Source organism: Charadrius vociferus, unplaced genomic scaffold, assembly GCF_000708025.1.
Source record: "Charadrius vociferus isolate BGI_N301 unplaced genomic scaffold, ASM70802v2 scaffold266, whole genome shotgun sequence".
Lineage (NCBI taxonomy): Eukaryota > Metazoa > Chordata > Aves > Charadriiformes > Charadriidae > Charadrius > Charadrius vociferus.
Genome location: NW_009649114.1, coordinates 472,722 through 487,658, shown reverse-complemented (window position 1 = coordinate 487,658; position 14,937 = coordinate 472,722). Strand labels below are relative to the sequence as shown.

The following is a 14,937-nucleotide window of genomic DNA, read 5'->3' as shown; positions in this document are numbered from 1 at the left end:
CCGGCAACGGTCCATAGCGGTCACCCCAATGCCGGTCGCATCGCCAGCGAGCGACAGCTGCTCAGTGGGGCTGCGGGCTGCGCACCCCGGCCACGTGTCGGCGGAGCCGCACATTAATTCCACAGAAAGTAACGGAGCGTTTTATTCCCTGTTTTTCGGCGCCGGATGGACGGCGGAAGACAAGAAGAGAGGGAGACAGACACAAATCCACCCCGGAGGGAGTAAGGGGAAGGGGCGGAAAAGGCGTGCGCTTACCTCGGTGATGCGAGGGTTGGAGCACTTGACGTTCCTGCTGGACCAGTCGAGCCAGGGCTGGGCGGCGGGCGCGCTGCAGTGGCGCCGCAGCGTGCACTTGGCCTCGCCGCCGCACCAGCCGCACTCGAACTTGGGGTCGGCTTTCAGGCAGAGCCCGCAGCTCTCGCGCTGGGCCGCGCACTTGTAGAGGTGCACTGCGGGGAAGAGGGGAGGGGCGCTCAGGACCAAGCCAGGAACCCAAGTATTGCCACGAACCACGGCTGCTCTCGGACTCAGAGCGAAGGCACACGTTGAGTTCTGACTTAACGAGCCGCGGAGTGCACCGGCACAAGCAGTCCCCAAAGCCAAGGCTGCATCGGTGGTGCTTAGAGAGCTCCACCGTCAGTGGGGCAGAGTGAGTTGCTCTCACCCAGAGGATCCACCGGCACCACGAGGGCTCTGCCGGCCGCCGCAGTGACGGCAGCTAACGCCGCTCTGCCCCGAGAGCCGCTTCCCACCCCCTCCCACTGCCCTCCTTCCCCGGACTCGGAAGCCACCTCGGGCAGACCGTACCTTTCAGATCCTCTGGGTTGTCAATAACAAAGTTCCCATTCCAAACCACGGCAAAGTCCACTGCTAAGTTGCTTATGTCCATCCCGTCGTAGAGATACTGAAGGAGAAGATGGAGAATGAAATGCTTGGGAGGATATATCGGAGACACTAACAGGAAAATAATTTATTTTTTTTTTAAAGAAACCATGATTATTCTCTGCTTAAAAACATGTGCTGATGTCTAAACCACTACACTTCATCTCCAGGGTCCCGCTTTGACTCCCTCCTCCTCACCAGGAAGAGATAATTAAATCAGATCTAGTCCTTGTGAGAGGTAATAGATTAATTATTCCACTCACAGTGGTTGCTCTTGTCACTCAGTCTCTAGCTTATCAATACAGCCCCTCTAGTTAATCATACTGGAAGGACTGCTGCCTTCAGGCTATCTTCTTACACAGTCACCATGCACCCTAGTGTGACTGGGAGCTTAAAAATCACACTGCACAGCTTTGGCTGATGAAATAGGCAATAGCTGAGAAAAAATAGATGGTGCAGAGAGGTCCTTTCCCAGTCTCTGCTTCAGCCTAGGCAAGGATAGCACTGCCTTGAATTATTCACTGTCTCATGGACGGCCCGGGGGCCCTGGCAGAGTCAGTCTGGATGCTCCAGGTGAGTTCCCAGTGCATTCTGAAATTCCCATTGTCACAATTAGCATCAATGAGACCTCATTCTGACGCTCTCTTTAAGTCAATCGAGAATTGCTAGGAAGACTTAAAAAGGTGAGCAAAGACTGCCATCCTCTTTGGGATGAGGGGATGATGATTAAACCAGAGCAGACTGCTTCAACTGTCCCCGTGCAATAGTTGTACAGTTTTAGCTTACCTTTGGTGGTACTGATTCACCTTGCCTGGCTTGTACTAAGTTGGTATGAAACTAGATCTTCTGTGCAAGTGATAAAGCTGTGAGTATAGAATTGCCCTTACATCCTCTACCTACCACTTCCTATTAGCCTAACAGGAATAAAAGTGCTTCTCTAATGTTTATAAATCGCTTTGGATAGGAAAAGTACTATATAATATTAATACATTTATTATCCACCAAGCTGCAAGGCCCAAAGATGGCCAGCGATATATAAATATCCAGTGAAATTTTTAAAAATTCAAAACTTCATTAACAATTTAAGACCATCTGCGCTGAATATTAAAGCAGAGCCTGTTCTGCTGCCTAAAACAAACCGCGTGTGCCCTGCTTGCCCATGGACCGCTTTGAAGGCACGGCGAGGAGAGGAAGGACCCGGCTCTTCCCTGCCCATCCTCCGGCTGAAGCGCGCCACGCGAGACCCAAACGTGGGCTCGGAGGGTGGTTTGCATTTGCCACGCGTGTTTCAGCATCCCCGAGTACCCGCCACGGTAAAATCCTGCCAGGCCCATCGGCAGGGCTGAGCCCCATCCCACGGAGGAGAGCTCTCTTCCCCTGCCCGCTGCTCCGGCAGCCGCATGCCGATCATTTCCCTCTCTCTGCTGCGCTGTGCTCTCTCCCCGGGCAGTTTTCCTTTCCCCCTCCTTGCCTGCACCACGCCGCTTTTCAGCATTACTGTATTCATCCAGCTACCGTGACCTGGAATTCGACAGCTCCCCGATAAGGGGTCTGTGATTCGCCTTATCTCCCCCGCGTGAATTAGCCCGTCTTAACACCTTCCCCACATTCCCTCCTCCTCCTCCCCTTCCCCTCGCTGACCCCCCGCAGTCAGGCAGGGAACCGCCAGATAAAGGGTCTTCTCCAGGCTGGAATGATAAAACACCTCGCACGTCTGCGGCAGGTTCCCCCCGGGAATTCGGGATTCATTTAATCCCGGGATTTTTCACACTCCCCGTGGCACAGCCCACCCCCTCCACAGCTATTCGGCGCTGACACCCATTTTGGGCACCTTTTGACCAGGTTCTGCCCCTTCCCGGTCGCTCACCGAGCTGTTCTGGCACTGGACGCTGGAGCTGTTGAAGCGCAGGGCGGGCACGCGGTGGATGACGCCCTGGATGCTGAGGACGCACTCGTACCCACGCTGGCCGGACTGGGGCTGGGGCAGGTTTCTGGCCTTCAGCGTGATGGGTTTCACCTCTCCCACCGGGATCAGGATCTCCTCCGTGGGGAAGAGCTGGGGACAGTCCTGGGGGGGGAACAGAAGAGAAGGGGAGGTTACAGCGGTGACGGTGCGTCCGTCTGGCCGGGTCTCGGGGGGCAGGGCTGCCATCCCGGCACGTCCCCCGTGCGCAGGACCCGCCACCTCTCAGTCCACCCCCGCAGCTGCAGGTTAAGTGCAGAAATAAAGAAACCCCCATGACAGTCCCCCCGCTCTGGGACTGGCGCTGATTTTCTCACTGCGGTGGCAGAAGAAGGAGCACCGCTATTCGGGGGACAAACGCAAGGCGTCCTGCCCGCTCTGAGCTCGCCCTGGCTTTTATCCGCAGAGGCAGAAGCTCTCGTCCTGCCCTCCCGCCGCAGCGCGTTATCGGCTGCTCCGGCTCGGCCTGAGCCCCACTGCTCTGGGAGGGCGACGGGATGCTCCCGGCCCCGCTGTACTCCCTGGGGCTTCCTCCAAATCCCATTTCACTCCTCACCTCCGGCTTTGGAGCGAGACTGAGCAGTGTGGGACGTGCTCGCTGCCAGGTACTGCTCCGCTTTGCTTTATCTGAGCAAAATTACGCCAGTGCACCATTAATTTCCAAGGCGGCATTAATTTCTGCTCTATCTGCTCTCACCCCTTCCCATGTTCCGATGCCTCTGGCTCTCTGAAACGACCCCGCTGTCCTGGTTTCGCCTTAGCCGGGGGCTGCCCATGCACCAGTACAGGTCGGGGGCTGCCCTGCCAGAGAGCAGCTCTGTGGAGAGGGACCTGGGAGTGCTGGGGGACAACAGGATGCCCACGAGCCGGCAACGTGCCCTGGTGGCCAAGAAGGCCAATGGCATCCTGGGGGCATCTAGAAGAGTGTCAAAGGGGGTTATCCTCCCATCACGCACACTGAAAACAGCAAAATTACCAACATGCGATGGCACCTGCACATCTCCTGCCACTGGGTGGCCACTGGAGAGACCACCAGATGAGGAGGAAGGCCAGCCCAAAGGATGCCAAACAAGCTCGGATGCCCCTGGGAGCTGAGGCACCAGGTCTCTGCCTTCCTCACAGCACCCTTTGGGCTTCAAAACCTTCAGTGTCCCACTCTTCTGGACACAGTCCCTTCGGGTGCCCTAAGCCCTTTGACATCAGGCTGGAAAGAGCAACCCCAGGCTGCGCAGGGACCTGCCGGCCCCGTGGGCAGGAGGAAGGTGATGTCCCAGCCCAGCTCAGCAAATCAAACAAACGGGCAGCATCAAAGTCCTTCTGCAGCTCTGGGATGCCATCGGGAGCTGCTCGGGGAATGGATTTTTCTGAGTCAAATGCAAATTCAGCAGCACGCGACAGCCAGAGCCTCACAGCACTATCCATCGCCCCGCCGGCCCCAGCAAAGGCATCTGGGGAGAGCACCGCGGGGTGCTGAGGTCCAGCAGTGGGGAGAGGGTGCTCAGCAGCAGGCTGGAGGAGAAGGGATGGAGGGGGCGGCTGAGGCACAACAGCACAGAGAGGTTTCACTTCAGACCTTTCCCGATTAGGAGCTGAAGCCTCTTGCATGAAAGAGGAGATTAAACAGCTCCTGCTCCTGCGACCGAAAAAATGGGTAAGGATAGTTCCTCAGTCCTGGATTTTTGAGTGCGCAAAGTGCCATGAAAGTGGAAGCAGCCTATTAAATTTTCCATTGAAAACCATGTGAAAATATTTCAAACATCTGTGTGATTGCAATAAAGCAGCAAAGAAAAGAGCAAAATGCTGCTGCCTCCAAAACTACATATTCTGAAAACTAAGCACAGCAATTAAAACATCAAGTAAAGAGAAGCATGATTTATTTCCACTTCTGCCACTATCTGGCCAAAATAATGCAACTGTAAATTAATAGGAAGTCTTAATATTGCGGTAGCTCGAGACTTCACTATGCAGGATGCCATATGAAAAACAAAAGGAAACTCTCCCTGCAAACATCATTCCACAGACGAGCAGATCTCCAGTTCCCCACTAGCACAAACTAGATGTCTAAATGATACTCTGAGGTGAAGCACAGTGCCTGGTAATCGTATGACATTCCTCCCATAAGATCTCAACATCCTAAACGTTATCTCTTCATGACACACTGGGAGATACAGTTTTTCCTCAATTTATATACCGGGAACTGCAACGCGCAGAGACAAAGGCTCTGACCGTCAGAAGCATTTACATTCTGTTTAGCTCCAATTTGCTTTGATCTAATGGAACTAGGTACCTAAGCACCTGTAAGTACCTGACACCGAATGATTAATCCCAAGCTAAAGTAGAAGTTTTAGCAAAAAATGGACTGACGTCTCCCTCCCCTCTGCCAAATCCCAAACCGGCATCCCAAGCCCTTTGCCGCCCTGCCTAGCAATTACAGGACATCATCCGGACGGCGGCACAAGGAGAGCCATCCTCACCAGGCTCCCGCTGGGACGGCGTGCCCAGGGGGAAAGCCCCCTCTCTCCGTCGTGACCGTCACGCACGCCCAGCCGCGCTCCCTCTCCCGCTCACAGCCGGGCGGGTGGGATGTTGCTTCCCTACTGGCTCAGGCAAGCTGTAAATGAGAAACAGATGCTCCCCCGGTTTGGAGGAGCCAGTAGCTTAAACTGCTGCCTCATAAACCTTTTTAGTGGCGCTTTTCCTTATATATTTTTTATTTTATTTCTAACAGGGACTTTCACGGATTAACAGCCAAGAGCGATTTTAAATTCCCACAGCCAGAAAGCGGGCTACGCCGGGAGGGAAAGGAAAGCCCTGTTCTGCCGTGGAGCAGGTTTATGGGCTGGAAGGTAATGCCACCGTGAAGCTCAGCTTTGAGGTTCCCACAGACCGGGTAGCACAGATCCGACCCCCAGCGCAGCCTTTCCACTCCCACCAGCAGACTCCTAAGACTCGCGGCGCTTCCCATCCAGCTGCCAGCTCTTCCCAGGTCTGCACACACGCTCCTTCCTCCTCGTTATGCGCTGCACACCTGTAACACCTCCTTCTCCAGACCTGGCTGCATTTCAGGTTTTGCATTTAACCTCAAAGACATATCGAGGACCAACGGGAGACAAGTGGCTCCGCTCCAGAGAGGTCCCCAGTTCTGTGGGAAGCGCATGTTTGGGAGGAAAGGTGTCCTGGAGCCGCAGAATCTTTTATCACATTAAGATTGAAAACAAAAAATCTCCAGCCACACCACCAGTGGGAGAACCTCAGCGCACAGTCCTGAAAATAATGAATATGTTATGGACCATTATGCTTCCTGGGCGCTGCCATTCGTGAGACGACTGTTAAAGAAATGTTTCTTCCTTTAGAGACATGGGAGAGGACTTACATTTTCAAATCTGCTCTCTAGTGCTGAAAATGCTGGTAGCAAAAATTGTTCTGCCATCATTAGAGATGAGTAGGACATAATAGATTTTTTTCCTTTGGTTTCAGTGGGAGAAAAATGTCACATTGAGATTCTGGTGAAAAAAAAGGCAATGCAGCCTGCGAGTGCACGCCGCTCGGGGGAACACCGAGAGAGGCGGCCCCTCCGTGTTGGCTGACAGCTACAGTGATCACGCTAATAAGGGGATATACGTTTTGGGATGGAGCGATACGTAGGAAGATGCCACGCTACCGAAAGCCCAGGGCGGTCCTGGGGAGCCACGGTGCCGCTGGCGGTTGCTGCGGAATTTATCAGAGGAGTGAGCGAAGCCGCAGGAGCTGCGGGGCCACGCGGAGGGCGCGGGGCTCGCTCAGACGTTGCACATGGTGCAGAAGCGCTGCTGGAGGCCCCTCTCCTCCCTCTTCGTGCCATTGCCCATCCAGGCCCATTGTTCAGCTTTCAGGTCTGCTTTTTCGTTTTTTTTTTTTAAATTGCAGCCACAGTGATGTACAGCCCCATCCCAGCACACACCGGCCTTCCCACGGAGCGTGTGCGAGCGGGCTCGGGTCCCACGTGGGCGCTGCCGCATCAGCACCGCGGTCCCACGCTGCGCATACGGGGCTGAGGGGGTGATGCCATAGGGAAGCTCACCCGGCAGGTTGCGTTGTCCGTTCTCCACCTCTTCTACCTCCTATCGGATCTAAAAGCCAGTGCTAACCTAAATTATTCCGTTAGAGGTACGTTGTCAGCTTTAGCAATGCCTCTGTCAACGCTTATGCCCTTTATTGGAATTTGGTGATGAACCGGGAAGCGGTTGGCAGCACCGGTCCTGCTGCTGGGATCAGAGCTGTGGGGCTGCGGGAAAGGTCCCCTCGTGGTGGTGAATGATGAGACCATCCCTGGTTTGTCGGGCTCAGGTCTGGGGGCTCCGTTCTGCACTTTCCCGTGCTACTGCCAGGAAGAGCTGAGCATCCAGAAAATACAGAATAAAAAGGGAGACTGCAGCCAGTGGAATATACAATTTGTTCCATAATCAGTTTACTTTGTTTTTTAATTCATGAGAAGTAAATCCTGCAGTCAGTTAGAAAGGCCGTTAGTGCCTCCTCTCGCTAAACAAACACACGCTGAATCCTCTCATTATCCTTCTTGACTTCTGTACACCAGAATAAACACAAATCAGAAGAACTGCTGGAGAAAGACAAGACTCCGACGCATGAGTGACACAGACTCTGGGGGAATATTCTGCCTATGAAGTATCATCACACACAATTTACAAAGACATTTTATGCTTCTCCAACACTTTTTAGCCTCAAAGACTCCAAGGTCTATAAATACCTTAAAGACCCGCGGTACGCATCTGTCTCTGGAGCAGAACAGAGCACCCATGGTTATTATTTGTGTTTAACAGAGCAGTTTTAGTAGGTCAAATCTTCTTGCTCTTATTTGGAAAAAAATTGCCTAGAAATAGCAGGCGTTGCTTTTGACTATGGGATTTAGCCCAAATGGAAGAAAATATAATGCTTTCATACTTTTCATCTTAAAAAAAACGCTCCACAAATGTTAACTTGTGACACACATTTTAAAGTGATAAATATAAACGAATCTGGCACATGAATGTAAACCCCTGGCTCACAGTTGTGTTCCCAATGATATAAATTACGGTCCCCATCACTCATGGAAACACATTATTCTTCATTTATGCTACTGGAAAGGAGAGCAGACCTTGCTCCTTAGAAACCAAACGTGAAAAGAAAGGCAACTGAAGCGAGACTGTTCTCACTGGTAAATTCCTACCCAGCGCCCTTTTGTCCCGAGCTCCGTGCTGTATGTGTGTGCCGTAACCCGGGTCTTCGACATTAATTTATGAAGTACTGTGATATTTACAGCCATGCAAAACGTGGGAGGCTGGAGAGCCTATTTCTCCCCCATAAACAACCCTTTGTGTACCAGCGGTGCGGACAGCAGCAATTCCCTCGAACACGGCCAGGTCCCAGGCGGGAGCATCTCCCTCCGGCTCCCTGCGGAGCACCTTCCTGCGTGGCACCTTCCCCCTCCAAACACCGTAGGTGACACACACCATAAATCTACCGGTGAAAAAAAACGTCGCCAATAAGCTCAAACCAATCTTCTCAAACTGAGATGAGTTAATCTTGCTGCACCTGGGCTTTTTGTTACCACTGGTACTTTTCCAGACAAACTCATCTCTCCAGGAGTTAGACGTGACCCAGCAAAGCCATTTGCTGACTTTGGTGGACTTAGATGTGGTTCTGAGTTGTCTCCTGCACATCACGATTCCCATTCAGGTATTCAGCGGTGGGGATTGTAAGGATGGATAGGAGGAAGGTTTGATTTTGTTTTATTTCCTTCAAGTTGCATCAAGCAGCACTCAGCATCCAAGGGCACAGCCAGGGGCAAAGGTGTTGCCTTCAAAACAATGAGAATTTAAAGAAGTCAGAGCAGAGCTGAAATCTGGCTCTGCACTAAACGCCCAGAAGCTGCAACGCTCCGTCCCTGATTCTGCACCTCACACATGGAAATGGCATTATCTACACACAGTGGACATCAAAGAGGGACGGGATCCCACATTCTGGGAAACTAATAGGATTTATTTGGTTCTATCTCTCCATTGGGATGGGGTGTAAAGATATATTTATGTATCTACACTCCTCTTCATCTGCATTTAGGGAGAGACATCTTACAGCCTCACACAGGCACAAACCCAACCACCTCAGACACATTAAAATGATACCATAGGTGTGATCTGAAGTTTTGTAAAGCGAGACAATCGGTGCTACACACCCACGAGACCTCTTCTTGGAGGAACCCCGCTTTTGTGGGTGCAAGACAGCCCCAGACCTTTGCCTTCCCGCTGCTCTTTGGATAGCACTGTCTCAGCAGGCACTTTCTGCAGACAAATGAAGCCTCAGGCTAAGCAAAGGCTGAGAAAACAGAGCTGCTTATCTAATCATTAACTCCTAGAGAACCGGCCACCCGAAACAGAGGCCTCAAAAGTGTTGGGTTTACCCCATGTCAGAAACTTCCCACCAGATGGAGGATATCAAGAACAGCCACCCCCGTCCTGGAGGACATCTCTGCTTTAAAGGCCGTGAGGGTTCAGTATTTATCTGCCAAGGACTCCAAAGCAAACACACGTTGCACATTTTCACTTCTGCAAATACAACAGCGCGATGCAGAACAGAGATCTGACACTCAAGGGGCATCTCCTCTCAAGCATCACAAGCGCCTGTGGTTATCACTTACTGATGGCTTTGCTACCCCCTGACAACGCACCAGCCCACCTTGGGGGCCTGTCCCCTGCATCACCCGCGCCGACCGCTGAGCTCTGCCCTTACGCGTTAATAAACAATTCCTGGTGACAGGGCGGGCAGACAGACCGAAACAGCTCATTCTCTCGGCTGTATTTCCGTGGAAAGCAGAGCAAACAGGCAGCATTTAGCTCGGTCAATACAGCCAGAAGATTGCAAGGTGCAAGTGTACAGCTCACGAAGAAGGGCTTTCTTTCCCCATCACCTTGTAAAGTGGCTGAGGCTTTGAGCTCCTTTCCCTTTTCAAGACAAGACGACTCCTAGAAGCATCAAAGGGAGTTCATTACACATGGAATCCCACTGGGACACAAATTCTGATGGGCCAGGAGTAAAAGGGAATATTCAAGATATTTTCTCTTAAATTAAATATAAAGGCACGAGAAAATTTCCAACCCCGTGTGAACACGTGTGCGAATCTTACATGAGAAGAGGCACATGGGACTGAAAGTAGGGCACCGCCACGGTTAGCACCGGCAGCACCAGCAGCACTGCTCGGGCTCCAAACACAACTGACTCTCTGCTGGAAGGGAGCGAGGTTGGTGAGCACAAACATTTTGCTAATACATCAGGCCATGACACAATGAGAACATTGTGATCTGAATGGTTTTAAGAGAGGAAACTCTTTATGAGGCATTTATTTGATGTCTTGTGTTAGCTGGAGTGAAATGCCCATAATAAAGGCATTAGCGCTGTGCTGTGTACGCAAGTGGCAATTTATTTGCCTTAAATAAGCAAACAAACGAGTTTTTGGTGTCTGGCCTTGCCTGTGTGTTCACAGGTCCGGAGAAGTCATGATGAACAGTGGAGCATCTGTATTGTTACCAACAGCCCTTATCAGAAGTAATCACCAGGAAGGTGTTAGATATCCCACGACATCCCCTGGTAAGAAACAACCTCTACAAGATGAAGACGACAGAGGAAGTTCTTTGGAGACACGACAGTCCTGTGATCCCAGCAGGAACTGGCAGAGATACCAACTCCTCCACTCGCTCCCTCTGTGTGATCTCAGGCAAGTCCTGTGCGTTCCCAGGAGAAAAACGGAGATAATGGGATTGTCCTACTTTACCAGAGACTTGTCAAACACTTCAGAGATCATGGGGTTGAAGACCTATAAAACTGAGAACTACAACTGTAAAGCCTGGGAAGACAGCGATGCTTTGAGTGTGAAGGAGAAAACCCCCCCACATCACTTGAGAGAAGGAAAAGCAAAGGTTTTTGCTTTCTCTTGTTACGTTGAAAGGAAGTTTCTTGACTTCGAACTGGACTGAGAAAGCTTTTGGTTTGTCCCTGGGGTGGACGCTTCTCCTTGGGCATCTGTTCCCTTTGCCGCCTGGGGCAGCTCTTTGAGGCTGCGGCGTGAGCGCCCTGCTCGTCCCTCGCGGGTGGCAGGGGACGGCCACTCTCCATCCTTGTGCTCTTGCAGATTCCCACTGAGCTATGAGCTATGTACACACGCAGTGCATTAACGTTCCTTGCCTCGTGTCTACGTGCCTCCTGGCAGCATTTTAACCAGAAAGACCCGTGAGTTAAGTTTCAAGTTTACTGTCGGTGTAGCGGCAGCCTGGCAGCTTTGGCCACTTCTTTTTAACAGCTCAGTGGTGTACTCTGCTGAGCGATCCCTCCTGCTTTTCTCGATCTCCTTCGCTCACCAATAAGGGTTGTCTTGATTCTGGCTAACCCTACCCTCCTTTCTTTTTCCAATATTTGTATATGTCCTCACTACTGCCTTTCCCACTTCCCAATACACTCAGGATTTTCAAAGCATCTTTTCAACCTGCTGTTTCCTTGCAGCTTTAGGACCCGCACCCATTTCAGGTTCTACAAAGCTACATGTGGGGCAGAAAGGGCGAAGACCAGGACCCCACCAGCATCAGAGGCTGTATCTGCTCCATCCTTGGTCAACCTGAAGCAGACAGCAGAGTGGCAACCAGACAAGACAGTGGGTGCAGAAACCCCCGACCAAGGGGTTAGTGGTAACCTTTGAATTTGTGCTAACAAACTCCTTTCCTCCGTGGATCTCTCTGCCATGGGACATACAGAAGATCTGGCAGAGCCTCTAACGGGCTATGCCTTCCTCCAACTGTTAAAAGCATTTTTGGACTTGAGCCCCACGCCTTTTATTAACTGCTAAGAGAGATGGCTCCTGGTCCACAGAGCTGGAACCTGAATCAGTTCTCTTTTCCAAAGTCTGGGGCTGTTCACGTCTGCAATTCCCTTCTTAATCAGTTGACAGTCAGGCTCCTGCCATGAATTCCAGCCCTGCCAACGCAACCCACTGCACGAGTCCCACCAAGAGCTCCGCATCGGACTTGTCGCTTGCCGTCGGGCAAATCCCTGCACGCCTCATACATAAAGCGGAGCTGCTGAAGCGGGCTGGTCGGCAGAAGGCTTTGAGAGCCCCGAAGGAAAGCACCGTGGCCATTACAGCTATTACCAAACCTGAGCATACCCACGTATCAGAGATGGGATCCACTTTGGCGTTCAGGTCGAGACACATCGCTTTTGCTAAACCAACACTTTCTTACTACGCTCCGTTACAGCTGTATCTGCACTTTTCGATGCCAGCCAAGAGACGAGCCCCGACCCACGGAAAGTTGCAAAACCTCACATAAGCATTGGTTATGCTCATTGTGCCATGGAAAGGCAAAGAAGAACGAGCTCAGGAATACTGAAACCCCAATGGTACCTCAGAGACGTTGATCCGTCCCTCCTGGAAGGAGCACGTGGTGGGGTCGTGGGTGCAGAGGTTCCGGTACTTGCACCAGTGGCAGCGGAAAGCGCTGTTCACACAGGACAGGCACCTGGGGGGAGAAAGGAGGAGTTATGGAGGAGGACATCACCTCGGGAGGTCTCTACACTAACAGACAGACCCTGCCACAACTCCAAGCTCCGGGTCCTTCATGGGAAAGTAATTTCTTTGGAGGGATGTTTTGGTACAGTGACAGTAACAAACAGGTTTGGGGAAAACACACATTCAAAAGACAGTCTCCAAACAACCTCCCAATTCACTCAGTAATAAAATACAAGCTGGGATTTATTGCACACCATTGCATTGGCGTAAAATAAAGCACAATATTGCACAGACACCAGACTTGATTTTTAGTTTCTAGAAAGTGGAAAACAAGGCAAGCCTGGCAAAAATCGGAGCAGTTGTTTTACAAGTCAGGAATGCTTCAAGTTCGGTAACACTTTTGCTTGGCCTTGGAGTGCAAAGAGTCCAGCAAGCGCTTTTGATTCATGTTGGAAGAAATTAACTGTTTATGAAATGTTTTTGAAAGAACGCAGACCCTTTTCAGACAGGGGGTGGCCCAGCTGCCAGCGAACCGCCCGGGTGGTTTTTATTCCCCACTAACTGGCTGCCAGTTAGACGCACGGCCCATGACAGCTGCTAATATTTGCAGTAACCACCTCCTCCATCTCCGAGGCCAACCCTCCGTGCCACATGGCAGCGCTCTGGTGACCGTCTGCTGGCGTAAGCAGAAGCTGCGTCCCACGGGACTCGGCTCTGTCTCACACCCTGCGGCTCCAGAGATGGGGTGCTGCCCGCAGCGGGCAGTGCCCAGGGGCAGGGGTGCGCCGGAGCGAGCGCAGGCACAGCGCAGAGAGAGGAGCATCACCAGGGAAGCGGGAGCGTGGCCTTTGGTACGCAACTCTGGAAAAAGGAGGAAAGCGGGTCTCCGGGCAGAGCCTCTCCGCCAGCCGGGCAGCGGTGCCAGGGCAATGCTTCTCGCAGGCTGCTGCCACCAGAACGTCTGTTTTAATAACTCGATTGTATTTTTCTTCCTATGCATTCGTAGTGACTTTAATTGCCAAGGAAACTTATTCTAATCATGCATCTACAAATCTGGGGAATAATATCAAGTGCTGCAAGCTTATTCAATTACTCATTTGACCCATTTCTGTCTCCAGTTCGGTCTGTAGCCCTTCTCCCGCTCGCCCTCACCCGTCCTGGCCTCCGGCTTTCCCGTCTGGTACCAATGGAGCCCTCTGCTTCCCCCCGCACCACTGGGTCTGAGGGAGGGGGACCTCTCTGACCACCCAGGCCAAGGGCTTGGTTCGGCACCTCTCGCTGCTCCGTGGTTTTCTGGCTGCTGCTTTCAGCTCTGGCTGAGCAGGACAAGGGGCTCCTTCCCGGCAGGATCCTGAGCTCTCGGAGGCTTACAGCAGGTCACCACCTCTTAGCCTAATGCCACCTCCCGTGGGCTATGTGCTTCACACACCGCAACCACTTCTTGTCTGCCGTGGAGCCAGAAAGGGCACGGCTGCTCCCTGCTCTCCCCAGACACCCTCGCCCCGGCAATGAAGAGTTTCAGGATCAATAGGTCCCTCTTCTCCGCTGTCTGGACCTGTATTCCTTCCCCCTTTTTGCATGCTGTGATTCATCCCTGCCTGGCTGGCTCACACCCTAGTTGAACTCGCTGGTAACAAGTCCGGGATGATGTTAAGCGCTGCAGAATTTCCCACCGCGTTAGCACTTCATCTCCAAACAGGAGCTGGTAGAAAGGCACGGTCAGATGAAGCCAAATGACAGCCCAGAAAAGATGCATTGCCTCTCCTCATTCAAAGCTCCGCTCCTAAGTGAAAGCAGGGCTCCCTGCGATGCCATCCCTCACGCAAACTCAAACCCACGAGAATGCAGAGGAACCGCTGGACTGCAAATGCTCGCAGGCGGAGGAGAGGCTGGTGCCGTACAGCCCGACTGAGGGACGGGGACGTAAGGACAGAGCTGTGCACGAGGGGTGGCACGACGGGAGGCCCAGATCATTGGGGTAATGGACACAGACCACCAGGAGAGGCAGCATGGGGGGACCGAAGGGCTCACAGGGCGCCTTTCATCCCGGTACCTCTGCTCTGTGCTATGGCTCAAAACAAAATTAAAAAAAATAATTGAATTCATGCCTAGAAAAACTGCAGGCCAGCCAAGCCCGTCAGCGCACGCAGCCCTCTTCCAAGTGCAAGCAGGGAAGGCCGTGACTCGAGGCTTCAAATCCAGTGCAGGAAGATGGGGACCGACCCTGTGCCGGCACTTCTCGACTCCCACGGGCAGCTCCAGCAGCAAACCACGCTCCCGGAGCAGCGCTGGCAGCCCGAGATGCCGCCCAGCCCTGCGGGTCAGGCCTGCCTTTGGCTATCCAACTTCTGGCAGGTCCTGCCCACGCTTCATTTTGGTGCTCTGGGGCTTGCTGTGCTTCCAGAGAGAAATCTATAAAGGCTTCAGGTCTGTAAATGTGTTTTTAAGGCCAGCCAGCTGCGTGCTGCCTTCCAGCGGCAGATGTGCCCATGGGGGAGTATGTTTCCACGATGCTCAGCAGCACTGAGTCCCTCACGGAGCCCCTCCACAGAGCAGCCCCCTGCCC

At 52.5% G+C, this 14,937-nt stretch overlaps 1 protein-coding gene across 1 annotated transcript in view; it reads right to left on the bottom strand.

Moving 5' to 3' along the window:
- Positions 1 to 14,937, bottom strand: part of PLXNA2 (plexin A2) — a 167,704-nt gene that overhangs the window by 44,831 nt on the left and 107,936 nt on the right. Inside the window, 4 exon segments of the mRNA XM_009888264.1 lie at positions 256 to 449; positions 808 to 904; positions 2,750 to 2,950; positions 12,267 to 12,381. Coding sequence (XP_009886566.1) covers positions 256 to 449; positions 808 to 904; positions 2,750 to 2,950; positions 12,267 to 12,381 — 607 coding nt within the window.